The sequence below is a fragment of the Castor canadensis genome, chromosome 4 (genome assembly GCF_047511655.1).
Source record: "Castor canadensis chromosome 4, mCasCan1.hap1v2, whole genome shotgun sequence".
NCBI lineage: Eukaryota > Metazoa > Chordata > Mammalia > Rodentia > Castoridae > Castor > Castor canadensis.
Window position 1 is genome coordinate 75,980,401 of NC_133389.1, and position 20,671 is coordinate 76,001,071.

At 48.8% G+C, this 20,671-nt stretch overlaps 1 protein-coding gene across 7 annotated transcripts; it reads right to left on the bottom strand.

The window, feature by feature from the left end:
• Positions 1–10,393: 10,393 nt before the first annotated feature.
• Positions 10,394–20,016, bottom strand: Proc (protein C, inactivator of coagulation factors Va and VIIIa). 7 transcript variants are annotated; one of them, XM_074070473.1, is made up of 10 exons: positions 19,889–19,997; positions 18,277–18,397; positions 18,073–18,159; positions 16,741–16,910; positions 15,789–15,813; positions 15,529–15,666; positions 15,288–15,422; positions 12,980–13,119; positions 11,979–12,096; positions 10,394–11,078 (listed from the first exon to the last, which is right to left on the bottom strand). In XM_074070473.1, the coding sequence occupies exons 3-10, from the start codon at positions 18,140–18,142 to the stop codon at positions 10,483–10,485; spliced, it is 1,392 nt and encodes a 463-aa protein (XP_073926574.1). In that variant the 5' UTR covers positions 18,143–18,159; positions 18,277–18,397; positions 19,889–19,997; the 3' UTR covers positions 10,394–10,482. The 7 variants fall into 7 exon arrangements, with proteins under 7 accessions (XP_073926574.1, XP_073926573.1, XP_020009716.2 ...); XM_074070472.1 differs by having other exon boundaries at positions 18,073–18,163; XM_020154127.2 differs by lacking the exon at positions 18,277–18,397 and having other exon boundaries at positions 19,889–20,015.
• Between the last annotated feature and the right edge of the window lie 655 nt (positions 20,017–20,671).

Here is a 20,671-nt window from a genome sequence, read left to right on the forward strand (position 1 = left end):
CTTAAGGGTGTATGCTTGCTCAGGCAGGCAGATGTGATCCCTGCTGGCCCGCTCACTCCCCTCACGCTGGCCTTCCCTAGGATCTGCCATACCTACAGCCGTGTCTGACCCCAGCATCTTTCCACTGATGGGGTCAGGGTCAAGGGCAGCGTTGAAGCACTTTGAGGGAACTGAAAGACAAGGACACCTCTCTTCTCTGGGGGAGTCAGAAATTTCAGCCTGGCAGCCTGGCCGAGAAGCAGCCTGCCTGCGCAGCACCAAACATCATAAAATGAGCCGAGAGGGTTTTGTTCTTTCTTCTTTTTTTCTGGGGGTGGGGGTGGGGTAGGGAGGAAGTTGTTTAAAATGGGAAGTAATGGTTCTTTAAGAGTTTGGTAGAAGTCAGACCACAAAACCACAGGAGGCAGAGGCTCTGAGGAGAGAGTAGCTTTGACTACCATGGCAGTTGGTGTTTTGTATTTGTTCAGGAGTGGATCCAGTTTGTCTAGGTTTTTCAATTTATTCTCTTATAATAGACTGTTCCTAATTTCCACCCCATTTCCTTTTTTGGGAGGGAGGGGCACAGGGGTTTGAACTCAGGGCCTCACACTTGCTAGATAGGAGCTCTTACCATTTGGGAGACTCCACCAGCCTGTTTTGGTTGGGTATTTTTGAGATGGGGTCTCAGTCCAGTGCCATTGGTTCATACCTGTAATCCTAACCAGTCAGGAAGAAGAGATCAGCAGGATTGCGGTTGAAACCAGCCCAGGCAAATAGTTCGAGAGACCCTATCTCAAAAAAGAAACCCTTCACTAAAAAAAAACAAAAGGGGGCTGGTGGAATGGCTAAAGGTGTAGGCCCTGAGTTCAAACCCCAGTACTGAGAAAAAAGAAAAAAAAGGGAGAGATAGGGTCTCATGAACTACTTATCCAGGCTGGCTTCAAACCACAATCCTCCTGATCTCTGTCTGCCTCCTAAGTAGCTAGGATTACAGGCGTGTACCTCTGGCACCCAGCTCTGTTTCCTTTGTAATCTGCTTTTCTCACTTTCCCTTTGCCGGGGGTCTGCCTCTTGAACTTTTCAAAGCACGGGACTTGATTTTATTTCTCACCTCCATTTCATCCTTCCCCTCTGTCACGTGATCTCCATCCCTCAGCTCTGTGTTTCCTTCCTTCCTTTGTATTGATCCGGGTCTGTGTTACTCATTTTCATCTTCTAACCAGGACTCTTACGTCATTTTTGTACTTGCTGGCTAGGGTTGCCATAAAAATACCACATACTGGGTGACTTCAAAAAAAAAAGGTATTGCTTCACAGATCTGAAGGCTGCAAGTCCAAGATCAAGGTGTTTGCAGGGCTGGTTCCTCTTGAGGGCTGTGAGGGAGAATCTGCCCCTTGCCTCCTCCCCATCCCCACTGCCCCAGCTCCTGGTGGCTTGCTGACAAGCTCTGGCGACCCTGGGTTTGTAGGTAACCACCTTGACCTCTGCTTTCCTCTTCACATGGCTTCCTCCTTTGCTCACACTATCTTCCCTGGGTGTTTGTGTCAGAATACCCGTTTTTAAACCTTATAGTAATATGTTTTATTCAATATATGCCGTTCTAGAATTAGGTGATATGTTAGGAGCTACATTCCTTTATGGTGGGCTTTGGAAACATTGACTTGAAATTATATGAGATGATACATCATTTTTGAACGTTTCCTTTTTATAAGAACATCACCCTGGGCCCCCATTCCAGTATGATCTTATCTTCATTATTCTGTAACAACCTGGTTCCAAAAAGGCAGGTGCTCTACCACCTGAGCCACACCCCAGCACTTATTTTTCATTTAATCAATTACAAAATCAGTGTCTTGGCTTTCTTTTTATTCAAATTTACATGGAATTTCTAGAATTCTTTTTTTTTTTTTTTTTTGACAATACGGGGTTTGAACTCAAAGCCTCATGCTTGCTAGGCAGGCACTCTACCACTTGAGCCACTCCACCAACCCATTTTTTTGTGTGTGCTGAGTATTTTTGATGTAGGGTCTCGTGAACTATTTGCTCGGGCTGAGCAGCTAAAGTTACAGGTGCATGAGCCACCAGTGCCTGGCTGAGAATTCTTTATCTTCAATCTTCCTGTTTGTTGTTTTCTTGTCCCTTGAACAATAAATTTTCTGATTTATTTTCCATTCATAGATTTTAGTTGGTAGATGTAACCTAAGTATATTTATTATTAAATTTTGTTTCCACTTACTCCATAGTGTCCATGAATGGCACTTCATTTCTGTTTCTTGTTTCACATCAATACTCAGGTTCACGTTCAGTTTTGAGTTAATTCTTGTAGAAGGTCTGAGGTTAACTTCACTCTGTTGCCTGTGTGTGCCTCTTGGTGTGGCACCATTCACTGAAAAGCTATCCTTCTTCCACTTACTTACTTTTATGCCTTTGTCAAAACTCAGGTGGCCTTCACTGTATGGACCTATCTCTGTGTTTTCTATTTTGTTCCATCCTCCACTAATGCCACATCATCTTGATTACTACAGGTATGTAATAAGCTTCATTGTTAGCTAGAATGATTCCTCCTAACTTGTTCTTCCTTCTCCCAAAAAATATTAGCTATTTGCAGTCCTTTGGGCATGCACACACATGTACACAAACACACACATAGATATCTGTTCTTGGATTTTGATAGACTTACATTAAGCCTATAGACAAATTTTGGGACAAGTGACACATTTACTCTGTTGAGTCTTCTGTCACTCCATGTATTTATGTCTTGCTTAATTTCTTTCACCACCATTTTATAAATGTCATTACATTTTGTTCAATTATTTCTATACTATAGTTTGGGTCTTCATAAGTCCCAAAGGCCCATGAGTTACAGGCTTTGTCCCCAACTTGGCACTATCAGGAGGTGGTGGAAACATAATAGGTGGGGCCCAGTGGGAGGTCTTCCGGTCACTGGTGTGTACCCTTGAAGGGGGTATTGAGATCCTGGCCCCTTCCTCCTCCTCTTTCTTTCTCATCCTGGCCATAAGATGAACAGCTTTGCCAAAACTGCTGTCACAGCCCAAGAGTGGAGGGCCACCCAACTGGGGACTGAGTCTCCCGAAGCTATGAACCAAAGTAAACCTTCTCTCTGCTAGCCAAGTACCTCAGGTGTTGTTTCAGCAACAGAAAGATGACTAACACAATTTAATCGCTTCGTTTTCTTTGGAGTGATGGGAAGCGGCTTTATGCGTTTAATTTTGGTTTCCATGTGGTCATTTTTAGTTGAGAGGCAATCAGTTTTTATGTGCTTTTTGCTTACTTTCATTCTCCTTTGCTTTCTGTTGGTTGAGCAGATCACATTTTCTTGTGTAGGTTTAAAAATCGTATTTTTGTTCTTGCTTTGTTTGCTCTTAGGACCACTTCTGGCAACTAGGTGTTTGCTTGCTTTGTGTGTGTGTGTGTGTGTGTGTGTGTGTGTGTGTGGTACTGAGGATTTGAATTCAGAGTTTCATGTTTGCTAGGCAGGCATGAAACTCTACTGCTTGAACCATGTGTTCAGCCCATTTTGCTTCGGTTATTTTAGAGATAGTATCTTGCTTTTTTTAATTTTCTAGTAAATCTAAATTTATTCAATACCCTAGTAGAAGTTTTGTTTATAAATATCCAACAGTATAAAAAGTACAAAACAGATTCATAGATTTGCAATATATTAATACAAAGTGTATGACTACATACTGTACATCCGATGGGCGAAGAAACATGGAAGGGAAAAAAGAAGACTGTGGTTGAGGTATAGTAATGAATAAATAAATACAGAAGTAGGGATGATCCATACTATAGTATATTCTACCACCAATATTGCAGCCAAGATGTACAAAAAGAAAAGAAAAGAAAAACAATTTCAAAGTAACTCAGCAGGATGATAATGGCTGGACTCTTGTGATTCACCTCAAAGGAGGAGGAAGAACCAACCCAACTCACTGTAGTCTGTGCATATGGTGGCTTGTAGCATGTAGGATTTTTCCCCAAAGGGAGAAATATAAAATGTTAAGGTTAGATTAAGAACTATAAAACTCTAGGGTGCCCACTCACAGCTTATTGTGATGTTATGTAGCTTTTAAAATCCAGTTTCCAAATAAACATTATCATACAGAAGGTGATGCTCCTCCCCCATGAAAAATCTGAACTGGCTCTTTTCCCCCTAAACTTTTAGAAAAGGGGCAATGAGAGTGCTTTGGTTTGGGTTCAAGTGAGAGGCTTTTAATGAGGATTTTAGGCTTGAAGAGTTCCACATTCAGCATATCTCAATATTCAGGAAGCCCAACTAAAAGAAACCAAACCAAAAACAAGCTACCTAGCATTAACAGACACCTCTTTTCTTCTAGTAAATTTTACTTTAGAGTGAAAAATACCCCAAACCTTAATAGGTTAACACAATTCAACCACCTACTCTATAAGATAAAACCTTCATAAAGGTCAACTGAAGTAAACCAGAGCTAAAACTGAATTGCATACATTTCAATGAAGTCACCAAGTAGTCATGCAGCACAAACAGCGTCAAGTATTTACACACTGGGCACGCCCTCTAAGAAATGCGCCCCCAGAAGCACTGACCTCTGCTTTGTGCCACCCCGAAGACATGCACACTGCCTTTAGATAGTTTAACATTTCTAACTGCATGTGTTCTCTACCATGTATAATGCTTTGCTCCTTTTCACATAGGATCTCGCCTGCCCTACAGACCTGCCATTTCCCCAGAAGGAGCTCTGATTCTGCTTCAGAAGTTCCATATAAATTAAAACCATCATCAAGCAGTAGTAGAATAGTATATGACACAAAATGCAATGTACAGTACATTGCACGGGTACAGTCAGGCTACCCGTGCATTTAGAAATTACTTCCTCCTTCAAAGTCTTTGCACCAGAAAGCTCAGTCTGTCCTGCTTCATAATCAGTAGAGCAGGTGTGAATCATCAGAACCTTGGCAAGACCTCAATATTTCAAAATTATAACAACTACCTCTAAGGGCTAGTGATGTTACTGAGTTATGACAAATTTATTATCATGAGGAAAACCAAGTACAGCCAGCGATCTTCACCTTCCCCAATCACTGTTTCTCAATACAGAAAGACAAAAACTACATATGATTTATCATAGAACAAATCCCATCTCTGTCCCCTGAAATTCTCCTAATTTCATTCATGAGAAGGGAATTAAAAAAAAAAAAGACTTAAGGAACACTTTGCAGCAGTATTCAGCTGTCCTATGAAAAACTCAGCATCTTCAATATTATGTACACTTCTTTTTTCTTGTAGTAAGCTAGACACTGGCTTCAGAGTTTGTGGTTCTGAGGAAAAATAACCCCTTCAAAACTATTCTAGAGAAATATCTTTGGGGGTTCCAACTCTCTTGCTGGGGACCCCCTCCACAAGACCACTTCTCCACAATAAATCCTGTGCTGGCTTACGAGGTGTCTCCCTGCCCATCCATTCTGGGCTTCCTTTCATTTCTGACACTTCTCTGAACCTAGTGGAACCTAATAGGACATTTGATTTACTCAAACTGGTTCAAGGATGTCTGGCCTAGTTTTTTTTTTTTTTTTTTCATTTTTCTTTTATTATTCATATGTGCATACAAGGCTTGGTTTATTTCTCCCCCCTGCCCCCACCCCCTCCCTTACCACCCACTCCACCCCCTCCCGCTCCCCCCCTCAATACCCAGCAGAAACTATTTTGCCCTTATCTCTAATTTTGTTGTAGAGAGAGTATAAGCAATAATAGGAAGGAACAAGGGGTTTTGCTGGTTGAGATAAGGATAGCTATACAGGGCATTGACTCACATTGATTTCCTGTGCGTGGGTGTTACCTTCTAGGTTAATTCTTTTTAATCTAACCTTTTCTCTAGTTCCTGGTCCCCTTTTCCTATTGGCCTCAGTTGCTTTAAGGTATCTGCTTTAGTTTCTCTGCATTAAGGGCAACAAATGCTAGCTAGTTTTTTAGGTGTCTTATGTCTGGCCTAGTTTTATACTTCAACATCATCTATCCATCCTTTCATTCACTCAACAAACATTAATTTCATACTGTGTTCAAGGAACTGTTGTTAACTACTGCAATTTACACCTATTAATAGAAAAAAAAAGCACAGACTGACTAAACTACAGTTTGATGAAATCTTTAACATTATGATTTACAAAGTACCTGTGACCACAAAGAGGTACTGATTAATTCTGAGGGTGGCAGACAACATTTCACTAAAGAAATTATATTTCAATGTTGGAAAAATGAGCAAAAATTAACTAAGCAGAGAAAGAAGTGGGCAGCAATACAAGCACAGCAGAAAAAGGTATGAAAGATCATAAAATGTGAGTGCACATGAAGTGCTTGCAAATCTAGGAGTGTTTGTTGTATGGCTAGCAGAGTCCAGGTCAGAGAATTACAGGAGATGAGAATGGAAATTTTCTCTCAATATTTTTGGGGATATTATGTTAAGGAATGAACGCTTATAAAAGCAACTGAGAATCAGAGAAGTTGGGAAAAATTATTAAGTTTTGCAAGAGGTGGTCAAACTGCTTTTGCTGAAAAGCACTGACTCCTTGGGCCCACGAATTAACTAATTTGGGAGAAAAGGATGGCATTTCTCCTCCATTTTGTATCTGTCTTTGCTCTAAGCCATTCTCACTGCAGTCACTTTGCAATCCCCTTGGATTCCAGGAAAGACAGATGATGATATGTTTATGACAAGGGACAGAAACTACCCCCAACAGTAGACCTTCCTCAGGATGGACCACCTGCCAGAACATCTTCCTCAACCTCTCCCAGAAGAAAGAATGAGATAATGATCAGCCAGAACACACGGTGACTGAACTGTTTAATTACGCTTTCCTTTTGTCCCCTGCCCCCAGTTCTTTGAATTTAAACTTACAACTCATGTCTGTACCCTAAAGATGTTTGAAGATGAGCTGAGTGAGTGCTTACTCTGCCTGTTCCTGTGGCAGGTCGTAAGCCATGTAGTAGATCTCCTTTCTCTACCTTTAAAAAAGAAAAAGAAAAATGTCTTTGGCAGAATAGCAGGCATCCAAGTTAAAAGAGGGTCGGTTTATTGCTTTGTGGTCTTTTCACAATGTAAGTCACTGTTGGCTCCCCTTCTACATAAACCTCAGTCAAAACTCCTGAGTGGAGTGGGCAGAGGCTCTGGCTCCTACTCCTCCAGCTTCTCCGCAGCTGCCTTCTTATTGCTTAGCACGGTTTGAATGCATGGGTGTCAGTGAGGACTTCCCCGAAGTGGCCTTGGTAGATGATCTCACACCATAGTTTCTGCCTTTTCCAGTGTGTAATCTTTAAAAAGGAAAAAAAAACAAAAAAGCCACCTGTGTCTGAGCTATCACCTGACTGGTGACTGGTGACTGCAGCAAGGAGACTGAACTGATTGAGCTGGGGAAGCACCTGATGGCTCTGTGGGCATCGGATTCCAGGTTTTTTTGTTTTATTTTTTGATCCTGCTGGCAACTTCTTTTCGCAAGCACAACACAGGCATTGCAGCTGTATCATGTATGCGTCTCATACAACCCAAAACAGCTTTGGAAGTCCTTTTCAAAAACATTTGTTGTCAGGAAATTGAGAACTTGAGGACTTAGCTCTGCAAATACAATAGCTTTCTATACTTCAGTACATCTTTGGCTTGTGAAAAGCAAACATCTTTTCTTCTGGTCAATAGTCTTCTTGCATAAGCAAGCAGCCCATCCACATCCAGCACTGTCCCACGGTGCAGAGTACATACCAGGCCGACCCTCCCTCCCAGTGCTTCCTCCTTCTCCACAGCTTTGTCTAGAAAGATTGTCTCCTGCAGTTCTCAGGATCTGGCTTTTATGCCAAGGCTGGGCTGGACTATCATCCTCCTATTTTGCATCCTCACCATCGTAGGGATGACAGGCATGCACCATTGCACCCAGCTTTTTAGTCATTGAGATGGGTTCTCACAAACTATCTTGCCCTAGCTGGCCTGGAGCCATGGGTAGGTTTGGAACCATGATCCTCCCTGATCTCATCCTCTCATGTGGCATGGGATGACAGGTATGTGCCACTGTGTAGTTATTGGTTGAGATGGGAGCTCATGAACTCCCTGCCAGGGCTGGCCTGGAACAATGATCCTCCCAATCTCAGCTTCCCAAGTAGATAGAATTACAGGCGTGAGCCACTGCACTCAGATTTACTTGTGTATTTGGTTTTATGGTTTTCACTGGTGTCCTTGAGCAGCTGGTCCATTTCCCTCACGCAGAAATTCTCCAGCATATGCAGAATCTGTTTTGGCAGGAAGCCCACAAACACTCTTTAACAGAGATGAAGACTCCTGTCATCTCCTGTTATGGGTGTTGGAGACTCCCCTCAACTCCAGCAGGGAGCTCCAGCCCTGGGCCTAGCTCCCTTGCATTTCCAAGCAGACCCACCCATCATTTCCCAGGTGAGTGAGGAGATGGATGCTGCAGGCTTGGTCTCAGGCTGGCCCCTATTCTTGTAGCTGCACGTAGGTAACTAACTCCATGGTCCTGGTGTCCCGTCTGGTTTGTTAGCAGTAGTTATGGCCTGACTGGCTGGGAAGAATCACAAGTTGAACCCTCCTTTACTCTTGACTGGGTTAAGTACTTTCTGAGATTACTGATTATCCCTCTGGTTGACCTTGGAAGTCTTCAAACCAGAGCCAACCCAAGAAACCATGGGTCTCGTAGCTTTCAAACACAGTCACATATTAAAATGCAATGGAGAGTTGTAAAAAATACCAATGTCTATGTCTCTTCTCCCACACCCCAAATCAGTTACATCAGAATCTCTGAAGGTGTGACTGGACATGAGTGTTTTGAAAGTTCTCGAGGAGATGCAAATGTGCAGCACCATTGAAAACAGTGCTCTCGGGGCTGTACTATGCCCTGCATTTAGCTAGGGTTGTCCAGAGAGACAGAACCCATAGAATGGATGGATGGTTACACAGAGGGATGTGTGAGTAAATAGATAAGATGGATAGGTAGGTAGGTAGATAGATGGATGGATGGATGGATGGATGGATGGATGGATGGATAGATAGATAGACAGATAGATAAGGGTTTTATTAGGAAAACTAAGGTTTGTATGACTAGGGAGACTCAGAAGTTCCATGACAGTCTGTCTGCAAGCTAGAGAACCACAGAATTTGGTGGTGTGGTTCAGTCTAAGTCCAAAGGCACTGGAACCAGGGAAGCCAATGGTGCTACTCTGTCTAAGGGTGAAAACCTAACGACCCTGAGGCTGTCGCTGCAAGTTCTGGAGTCCAAGTGCTGAGGAGCCTGGAATTCTGATGTCCATGGGAAGGAGATGATGGGTGTCCCAGCTTTAGGAGAGAGAGAACTCACCTTTTCATTATACCGGATCCCCCAGCTGACTGGACGGTACCCACTCACACTGAGGGCAGATCTTCTCAACAGCCCACTAACTCCACCAGAAATACCCTCATAGACACCCCCAGAAATAACGTTTATCAGCTGCTATGGTTTGGACATAGGTTGAGTGCTAACCCTGAGGGTTCATGTGCTGGAAAGTTGGCTATGTTGGGAGATGGTGTGGAACCTTTAAGAGGTTAAGAGCCTAGTGGGAGGTCCTTAGGTTATTGGGGCTACTGCCTTTGGAAAGGATGAATGTAGTTCTCTTGGGACCCCTGAGCAATCAAGACAGCAAGTTGTTGTGGGGCAAGACAGACACTCTTGCCAACTGCTGCTATTCATGATGTGTGTCATCCTCACTCCCTCCATTCCTCCTTTTGTTCCTTCCAGGGTTTCTCTGTGTTGCCCATGCTGGCCCCAAACTCTTGGACTCAAGTGAGCCTCCTGTTTTGGCCTTCTGAGTAGCTGGGACTACAGGTCCAGCTTATAACATTGCTCTTAAACAGCTTCCTCATCGAAACTGAGTATATTCTGTACACCTTCTGGGTATCTGACTTCTTCCTTCACAGGGTTGATAATGGTGGCACCCAGCAGGTGTCAAACAGCTACAATGAAGAAGCGATAAAAGCACTTGGTTTGGGAGTTGGACCTTAATTTAAATCCTGGCTCCACCCCGTAAGCCTTCTGGAGCTTCAGCTGCCTCACTATAAAGTCAGTCAGGCCACAGCTTTAGCTGTAGCTTTAGGACTCATGGCTTACCACAGGCTTTCTCCAAGATTGTGAGAAAGACCCCAGTGGCTTCATAGTCACTTGTTTACTCTGCTGTATAAAGAGAACACACCCCTCCAAGTTGTATCAGCTTCAGACCCCACAGAACTTGAATCTGCTCCTCCCCAACCCACAGAATTGCTTTGGGAGTTACCTAAGATCCTGTCAAAAAGCATGTGGCATATAGTAGAAAGTCAATAAATAGCAATTCCATCTACAACAGCCTGGACAAGGGATGGAAGGAAAGACAGGACTGCAGGCTGCCATGCTTGTTGTATGCCCTTTTATATTGCCATTCAGTAACACAGCCCCACTGCAAGAGTGGCCTGGGGGTCCAGAGATGAGGGGGGAGGGGTGCTACAGCACCTGGCTATTGGGGGAGGCATCCTTGTCCTTGTCCTTGATGTGGCTGTGGATCCAGTCGAGGTAGTGGCTGACTTTGGTGTAGATGCCATAGTTGGTAAGAAGCCCACAGCCCTCACCCCAGCTCACCAGGCCCACAAGGAACCAGGTGTCTCGGTACAAGGCGACCATGGGCCCCCCACTGTCACCATCACAGGCATCACGCTGGTCCCCAAGGATGCCCGCACACAGCATGTTCTCGGTGACCGTGTTTCTCATGGCCTGGATACACTCATTGCGTGGTGCCACGGGAATCTTGATGAAGGTGAGGATGAACGTGCGGTTTCTCTTGCTGTCCTTCTCTCGGCTGCTGTGATAGCCCCAGCCTGTCACCACTGTCTCCTGGCCAACCTGAGTAAGCTCACGTTCTGCAAGGCCACTGTCTGGGAGGCAGATGGGCACGATGGTCCTGGAGAGGGTGGCAGGCTGGGCCAGGTGGAGCAGTGCTATGTCATTGTCGCTGGTGCTTCGGCTGTAATTGGGGTGGACGAGGATCTCCTTGATGTCCAAGTCCACCTCCCACTTGTCCCTGCGCCGCAGGTCATACTCACCTGCAGGGCAGAGGGTGCTGTCAGAGTGGTGGGCGTAGCCCACAGGACTGTGGCGCTCCTGAGGGGCAACCAAAGCAGGCAATGTTCACCATGTGTCCCAGGCACTGTCGTGGTGTCCCCTGTCTGTGCACTGGACCTTTACCAAGGGTGATTTTTCTTGGGAGAAGGAGTGGCCCATAGGTGTCAATCCCAAAGAGTCAGAATTCTAGTCTGGATTTGGGATTCACATACAGAGCACTGAGACTAGGGAAGCAATGGGCAGCAGAGAAAACTGAGGCCACTGACAGGACTTAGCACTGAGAAGGTAGAACACCAGGGGAGCTGATGGTTTCTGGGATGCAGGGCCTGGAAGTCCCACACCAAACCCCACTGGAGGCCACTGGCCATGGGTTGTGTTGAAGACAATTGTAAGGAGCATAAATTTGTTCTTTTTTACATAGAGTCTAGTAAGGGACTGGACGCTCCTGAAATTGTCATACAGTGGGGCTTGGGGATTCCAAGACTCCTGGGGAGGCAGGTGGCAGGGCCCCTGTGAGCAGCTGCAGCCCTGTCAGTCTATAGTAAGCCTGGCTCTTAGATCAAGTCTTGTGGGTCTCTGCACCACAGGGAGTTGAGGCCCACATGCAGTCTGCCGCACATAAGAGTGAGATGGGGAGGACGTGTATGACCCTTCACTCACGCACACGTGTGCCCACACTTGAAGTGGGCACAAGAGAATCCCGTGGCCTCCTGGAGTCAAAGGGTGAGTGGATAGAGGCTTATAGGCCTTGTCCCCCAAAACACTTCCTGTGGAGCTCAAGTGCCCTGAGATCAGTGCCCCCCAAACCTGTATGGTCTGCTTGGCTCTCCCGCCCCACCCTAGGCCTCTGGCAGTCCCTCCTGCCTGGTTCTAGCCCGCACCAAGCCTGACAATGAGCTTCCTGGAGTCCTCCATGCAGTGGGCGGCGGTCAGCACCCAGGAGGTGTGGATGAGCACCCCCCCACAGGCCAGCTTCTTCTTTGAGTCCAGCAGAATCACCTGAAGTAGGATGAATGGTGAAGTCACGGGGCTGCCTCTGGCAACTGCCAGTGCAGGACCCCTAGTTTTACATGACTCCCAATACTGCTCAAGTGCTTCCTTGGGACCCTGGTTATGTGGGCATACATAGACTTAAAGCCCTTTCTGGCATTTTCTGTTTATTACATTGTACAGTGGTGGCCTGTCCTGGGGCACTGCCCTAGCTTGGCCTCTGCTGTTCCTGCAGGCATCCTCAGCCCCACCAACATCACAGAAAGCTCCCCTCATTCTGGGGACTTCATCCAGGCTTCATACCTCTGGTAAGTCTTGTGGTACCCAGGTTGCCTTGGGTGTCCCCCTTGGCCCTCCCTCATTACCTATCCTGGTGGCCATCCTGGCTCTGGTCCCCCTGAGCTGCCCAGAGGTTAGTGTCTTGACACTCCCCACAGCCAGCACCACTTGTTGGTGTTTATTCATCCCCAACCCTACCCCTGTGCCTGACAGAGAGGGGACACAAGTAAAATATTAGCTCCTGGAGAGGTGCTGGGGCAAGCCTTCTGGACTAGCCCTGTCCCATGCAGGCCACCACTCTCTTATCAGGGCCTCTGCCTGAGCTCCTGCCCTCAGATCTTTCCAGCTTGTTTTAAAAACTGCAACTCTCCTTCCAGAAGATTCCCCTCCATAGTCCCTCAGCTTGCTCTCTCTGCTCTAGCTGCTCTCCTCCCATCAGGTTACCTGTCTTCCCCTGAGCCCTTTCCTACTTATTGGTCCCCCACCACCACCTGTAACCCCAAGCAACAGCAGTGCTTCCCCTCCTCACTTCTGCATCCTGACAGAAGTGCCAGGAGGAGCTCCGTGACCCCTGACCCCGACAATGAGAGGCAGCCTCTGCCTCTCCTCTCACCTGCCAGGGGCTGTCTCCCTGTCTGGTCAGTGTCCCGTTGATGATCCTGGGATCCAGCTGGTCTACTTGGTCAATATCCCGCTTAGAAATAATGCGTTTCTTTTCCATTCGTCTCCCTAGCCTCCCACACGGAAAGTTCACTGAAGGAAAAGGAGGGTGATAAGGAGCCTGCCAGGCACTACTCCCAGACTGCCCTCATCTTGTACTCCTCATGCCTGAAGACTAGTTTGACATTGGAGGGTTCAAGGGATAAGTGACAATATGAGTGGGCAAATCCCCTCTGGTCAGTCAGTGAGTCAACAAACAATGTCACCTAATGGCAAGACACAGGCCAAGCTACCTGTATCCTTGCACAGGTTGTTAAACTTCTCAGAGGTTCAGTATACCCCAGGGCTGTTGGGGGATAAGCCCCAAGATCTATAAGGAATGCCCCCAGCTGGAACGCTGCCAAGCTTATATCAGAGGTGAGAAATTACAGGGAGAAGGAAGTGGGCACTCTTGGAAAGCCCAAAGTAGCCCTGAGCACGATCATGAGGCCTGTCTTCCCAGAGAAGAGAGCACACCATGGAGAGTCAGGGGCAGGCTGCCTTGCAGGATCTGCTCCTGATGGGCCATGAATGTCCAGCTAGGAGATCTAGACTTGCAGGGCAGTGGGACACCATCAGCAGGGGAAGGGCACACTGACAGAGTGCAAGGAGACAAAGGCAATGAAAGTCCAGATGCTGGAAAGCAGGCAGAACTGGCAGGCTGAGAATGCAAAACCCTTGGCCAACAACAGGATACTCAGAAGTGGTGTCACACCACAGCCGCATCACAGCACATGGGTGGCGTGATGACAACTGGCAAGAGAGGCTGCTAGAGCTGGGCATGGTGGTACACACCTGTAATTCCATCAAGTGGGAGGCAGGTGGATTTCAAGTTCAAAGCCAGGATGGCTATGTTGTGAGTTCCAGGCCAGCCTGGGCTACATACGGGGACTCCATCTCAAAATGAGAAGAAGGAAGGAAGGAGGGAAGAAAAGAAGGAAGGGAAGGGAGGGAGGGAGGATGGGAGGGAAGGAAGGAAGGAAAATAAAAAGGGAAGAAAAGGAAAGAGAGAGAGAGAGAGAGAGAGAGAGAGAGAGAGACTGAGGAGGCTGCTAAAGCCCTCCTCTGTGGCTTGGCTCCCTCTCTGTCCCCTGCAGAGGTGAACAGAGACTATGACCTGGAGATCACAGGCAGCTCTACAGGAAAGACTGGTATGCTCTGCTGACCATGGGGAGTCTCTCTGAGTCTGGGGCTGCACAGAGCCCAGCTCTTCTGGCCACCATGCTCTAGGGGGCTGGAAGCTGGGCACCAGCAAACTCCAGCCCAGCCTTACAGAGTCCTCTCCACAGCCCATCCAAACGGCAAGCCCTAAGGACCTGCACAGCACGGGTCTGCCAGTGCCCCTGGCATTCTGACAGCCTTGCAGGAAAGGTGCGGGCAGACAGGTCCACCAGGCACTCCTTTGCAACTTCCTGGGAATTTCTAATCATTTCAAAATACAAAGTGAAAAATATGTTTTTTTCAGTAGAAGGACTGGGATATAAAGAGGTAAAAAGTTTCCTGAAAGAAGAACATGAAGTCAAAAAGTTGGGAAAGAGAAGAGACGATGAAACTAGAAGAAAGAGGTATGAACCATGAGCGGTCCAGAAAGAGACAGCAAAGAAAGCAGAGGAGTGACTATCAAAGAAGTCATTTTCAATGTCCCTAGAGGCAGAAGATCTGCATTTCCTCATTAAAAGGGCCCATCAAGGGCTCTGCACAAGGAATGAAAAAAGACCCGCCCCAAGAAAACATTACAAGAGTTGTAAAGATCTGACTCTGTAAACTTTGTATACAAATAAACTTGATAAAAATAAAATCCTTTGTAATAAGGACAATCTAAAGAAAGGCAGAATCCGGCTCTGTTCTTGCAGAAACAAAGGCTAATAGAAACACGGCCGGCAGCGTGTCCTAATGAACTAAAAGCATCCAGGGTGAACAGAGGAAGACGCTGGAGGCCCGGATCCACTCAAACTGCGGAGATGAACTGTGCTCCAGGAGGTGTCCCCAAGGTGAGCAGGGACAACTGGTGACAGGGAGACAAGCAAGAGAGAGTCCCGGCAGACAGCACCCGCAGCAGCCGTACGGGGGTTGGGGCGCCACATCCGCGGTTACCCCGTGACTCAACCCTGTTCACCGCTCGCTCCCGCTCCCCGGAAGCCTGCCTGTGGTCTGTGCGGGATCCTCCCCGCGCCCCACCCCGCTCTGGGTCGGGGCCTGACCGGGAGGGGCCGGCGGCTCACCCGTGGGCCTGCAGTGCAGGAGGTCGTCGTCCAGTTCGTAGCCCGCAGCGCAGCTGCAGCGGCGGCCGCCGTCCTCCTCCAGGCAATAGTGCCCGCAGCCACCGTTGTCCACCAGGCAGTGGGCGAAGCGCATCTCTGCAGGACGGGAGGGCGCGGAGAGCGGCGCTTGCGCCGGGTGCTGGGTGCTGGGTGCGGGGACCCGCAGCGCGCATGCCGTCCCGCCTTCCCGCCGCCCCCTCACCTTGCTGGCAGAATCTGCCCTCCCAGCCCTGGACGCAGTTGCAGCTGAAGCCTCCGATGCCGTCCATGCACGTGCCGTGCCCGCAGCACGAGCTGTCACACAGGTGACCCGAGGGCGGGGCTGCGCACTGGTCACCATCTGCGACAAGAGGCGGGGTAGGAGGGTGGAGGTCGTGGGTACTGCCAGCACCCTCCCCGGACCCCAGTGACCAGAGGGGAGCGGGCTTGGGCAGCCCAGCCAGGGGTCGGGAACGCACTCACCTAAGTACTTGGTCCAGAAAGCCAGCTGCAGAGAGAGGAGGGCAGCATGAGGGGCCAGCCCGTGTACCAAGGGGAGGCCACCGGTCGCCTCGCTCCTCCTGGATGTGACCCAGGGGCCTGCAAGCAGGCAGATGAGAGCCGGGCTTCCAGGCAGACAGCTGCTGGTAGCTAGCGCTCTTTGCTCCCCTCCCGCACACCCACACATTCCAGGAACCGCACTGGTTTCCATGCGGCTCGTCTCCACTCTCCGTCTATTCCATAGCAGCTTCTGTATGGAGAGGACCCCAAACCCCTGCCAAGATGCTCTGCCTTCCTCAAGCCCCATCATTCCCTTAGGCTTTTAGGAACCCCTCATGCATTCAGTGGTCTCAGAGTTGGAAGACCTGGGCCGCTGGCTGTGAAAGACTGGGGTGGCTAGACTGCTAACTAGGTGTCAGCTGCTGCTGCTGCTGTGTTGGCTCTGACCCTCCAACCGGGAGGACCCAGATCCTGCCTCAGCTCTCTTGAGGATCTGAAAAGAGGCATGGGAGTGAGCGCATATGGACAGACACCAGGGAGTCCTGGTCACACATGCACCTGAGGTGCATGGGTAGAAGTAAGGAATGTGGCCTTTTGGTCACAGGGAGAGAGAGAGAGAGACAGAGGGTAGGCAGTGGAGGCCAGTGGTCACTGGAAGGTGGAATGAATTTGGGGGGAGGTAGGGGGAGAGGAGGGGAGAGCAGGGAGCCTGGAGCTCCCAAACTTCTGAAGCTCACTGTAGAGTTCTATTTCTTGCAGTCACATGTGCCCTGGCCAAGACCAGAGGGCAGGACCATACTGCCATCCCAGCAAGCTGAGAGGAGGATGGACTGGTGCCCACAGCACAGACTCCAAAGAGGGTGTGTCTACCTGCTCCTCCAGGCCCCAGCCCGCCCCTGAGTCTCATGCTTTGGCCCCAGCCTGGTGGCCTTACTGTGTCCTCCACATCTTGAAAAATCTCCTTGGCCTCCTCGAAGTCACAGACCTCCTCTACGCACTCCCGCTCCAGGTTGCCGGGCCAGATCTCCTCCAGGAAGCTGTTGGCGCGTTTGTGGCGGACCTGCAGCATCTGATGGGCGAGCTCACTGCTGGAGAACACTGAGTCTGGATGGGGAGGGGGAGTGCGTTCACTCTGGTACAGGGGCCTCAGAGGGGCCATGAGGGCCTAAAGAGCCAAGCTGGGGAGAACCTGGAAAGGCCTTGTCTCCAGCCCCTCAGGGCCTATTCCAATTCCTGGTGAGGATGTCGTGCCCTGAAACTCTGTCTCCTCCAAGGCAGATGACCATTGGTGAACAGGAGGCTTGACCCTTCCAAGCATATACTCTGAAACAGACCTCCCTTTGAACCCCAACCTGACCTCCATCTTCACCTCTCTAAACCTCAGTTTATTCATTTGAAAAAGGGGACAAGATAATCATGTAAAACACAGAAGTGGGCTGGGGTGTGGTTCAAGTGGTAGATCACCTACCTATTAATCCTGAAGCCCTGAGTTCATTACCGCCAAAACAAAATAAAACAAAAGCCACAGAAGTAAGCACTCAATGCCAAATGCCAAATGCCAGATGCTGCTGTTGCTGTTACGACTGCAAAATTAAATCGGTCTCATTTCTCCCAGTATACTTAAAGTAACCCCCTCTTGACTGGTCATTTGGTACTACCTCTACCAGGCAGGGACACCTGGAGGACAGAGATCTATCACCCCATGTGTCGCCAAGTGTCTGCTGGGAAGATGCCTTTGAGCTGAGGTAGCAGAGGAAGTGTAGATCAATGGCGGCAGCTGGGTATAGGGTGAGAGAAAGGGCGAGGCAGGCAGATAAGCAGTTCAAGGAAAGGTTCAAGAGGAGCCAGGTGTGGTTCTGGGAGAAGACCATTTGTCCTGTGCTCCTTCCAGAGGACCATAGCTACCTCCTGTTGTCATGAGGGCAGAGGAAGGGACTGGGGCAGGACAGCAGGTATCATTACAGGAGAAGAAGCATGGGGCAGTGTGACCCCAGGCCTGGGTCTGGGATCTTCACCACTGAGGGAGTAAGTAGTAGAGCAGGAAGGCCCAGAGGACTGACTCTATGACACACCCCAAATCCTTGTCACCACCTGCATCTGACCTTGCAGCAGCTGGCTTACCTAGACCTAGTCAGCCAATTCATGCCACTCCCACCTGGCCCTCATGTCACCAAGGCTCAGAGGAAGGTGTGATGATTTGGGCAGGTGCCAGTGATGCCTTAGGAAGGATTTGGAGGATCCCGAGGTAGGTTGGGGATGGCCTTACCAGGAGGGGCTGGCACCCCAGAAATTCCCCAGGTGGCCACGAACAGCAGGAAGCTTGCGAGCTGCCACATTCTGGAGCTGCTGACACCTGTCTGAGGAGGACTTCTAAGCTGGCAGCCCCCCCACCCCCCGCCCCGCCCCGTGCTGCTGTGCCCACTGCCCGCCAGGAGGAAGCTGAGCAGCAGGCCCGTCCCTGTATACACACTGTCAGGGTGGAAGCTGGAGCTGAGGATCCTTGTGACTAGACAGACAGCCCCACCAGGCCCTTAGTGTGCAGGGGCTAAGGTCACACCAATTGCCTGAGAAAGCCGAGTGTGCAGGTCCTTCTGAAGAACAAAGGAGACTTGTCTCAGAAAGGCCAAGTGCCAGGGAATGTTGTGCTCTGCCTTCCTTCTATTTTTGGTGATGGTTGCAGGGTGGGGGTGGCTATGCCTTTGCTGGTCTGGTAGCTGGGTAAAGAATACTAGCTTATGCTGATTGAGCAGGATTCTGGGTAGGTCAAAAAGCCAGTGGGGTGGGGGGGGGCAGGTGCCAGTGGCTCATGCCTGTAATCCTAGCTACTCAAGAGGCACAGATCAGGAGGATTGAGGTTCCAAACCAGCCTCAGGGAAATAATTCTCAAGATCCTATCTTGAAAATACTCAACACAAAACAGGACTAGTGGAGTGACCCAAATGGTAGAGAGAGAGCCTGCTAAGCAAGCTTGAGGCCCTGAGTTCAAACTCCAGCACCGCAAATAATAAACAAACAAACAAATAAGAAGAAGAAGCCAGGAAGCCTGGGGAAAATTCCAGCACATTCTGGATGCAGTGGGGAGCAAAATTCTTAACTGCTCCACTCCTCTGCTCCTTTATAAAATGCACAGGTTTATGCCTTTAAAGGATTATTGAAAGAACTAGTAGTCCACATGAAGCTTTTAAAACAAGTTTAGAGGAGTGGAGCGCAGCTCAGTGCTACAGTGTGTGGTTAGCATGTGCAAGGCCCTGGGTTCAACCTGTAGCACACAGCAAATGCTCGGTAAACACTTGCTATTTCTATACCCACCCAAGACGTGGGACTAATATTATCACTCACATTTCATGACTTGGAGCAGGTAAGTGGCTTATTAAAAATCCACAACTAGACCTTTCATGGTAGTGAATGCTTGTAAACTCAGTACTTGGGAGGCTGAGGCAGGAGGATCAAGAGTTTGAGACTAGTTTGGATCTGTTTTTAAAAAAAATCCACAACTGGAGGGGGCAGCACTAGGACTCAGGCCCAGGCCTGTGGGGCTCCAGGCCCGGAAGCTTTACCCTGCCCTTAATCACTGGATTCCCTGTCCTTCAATGCCACAGAGGTCACCCTACCTCTGGAGACTAAGGAGCCCTCCACTGTCCCCAAGACCGGAAGGGCAGGCCTGCCTGCTCCAGCTACACAGCCCTGCCTAGCCTCACCCTTCTCCTTTGCTGACTTCCTCAAGGTTGCGCTGACATTTAATCCAATGTTTAAATCAGATGCCTCACTTTTAGAGGTGAGCATACAGGCAGTCCTGGGTTCCAAGTTGCTTTTGGGGATGGCTCTGGGTTCTGGAGAACCCCTTGACTAAATTCTACTTGGTCCACAGTCTGGAAAGAGGGAGGCACACAGTGAGAGGACCCTTGGACTGTGGCACCTGGGGAATGCCAACCATGCCTTGGCCTGGCCGGTGGCAGGGCCTCATTTCCCTTGACACCATGCTCTAGCCAGCCAGGAGAACCCTTCATTGTGGCTCAGCACTCCTCTCCCTTCTGCACCCCTCCCTCCGCACCCCTCCCAGTCCTGCCTCGAGGGGGACTTACAGGGGTGGGCCGTGGAGAAACTGCGAGTTCGCCCTCCTGCCGCCATGACAGCCTGGAACTCGGGTTAATCCATAACCACAAATGTTTGTTTGACCTAGTGATGAGCCTCCTGCTCCCCAGATAAACAAACAAGTGGTGCTGACAATTCCATTTACCCAAAGCTCACCTCTGCCACCAAGGAAGCCTCCCAGCAAGGAGGGAGGTAAGGGCCCGTGTTGCTCAAAGCCACTGGCAGATTCTGTCTCGTTTTAGCCTCGCTGAGGGAGAGATGTTGTCCCCACTTTGCACGTGGGGACCTTTCTACCCAAGACATTGGTTTGTCTCTGATCAGAACAATGGTAATCACTCCATAGTCCATCACATCTAAGATGCCATTGCTTATAAGATTCACCTATTTATGTACCACTGTAAAAGAAAAAAAGACACTATTACACATGGATATACCATCCTGACTTCTGATGAGGGCGTCAACTACACAGGTGCAGTGTAGTAGACTCAGTTCTGATGGCTCAGGGCATGCCGATCCAGCTGCACACGGCTATCACTATCACCTCCACTTTGCAGACATGGACACTTAGAAGTCCAGCATTACTCATCCAAATTCACTTAACTGATGGGTGGCAGATCTGCATTAGAAAGAACTCCAGTCTTCTGGCCACTCTGTGATCAAGTGAGAAAAAGGCAGGATTCTGGAAAGCTGCAGGTAGTTCCCTTCCAGGATCTTGGAAAAGAGAATAGCAGGAGTACCTGATGCTGGTGGCTCATGCCTGTAATCCTAGCTAC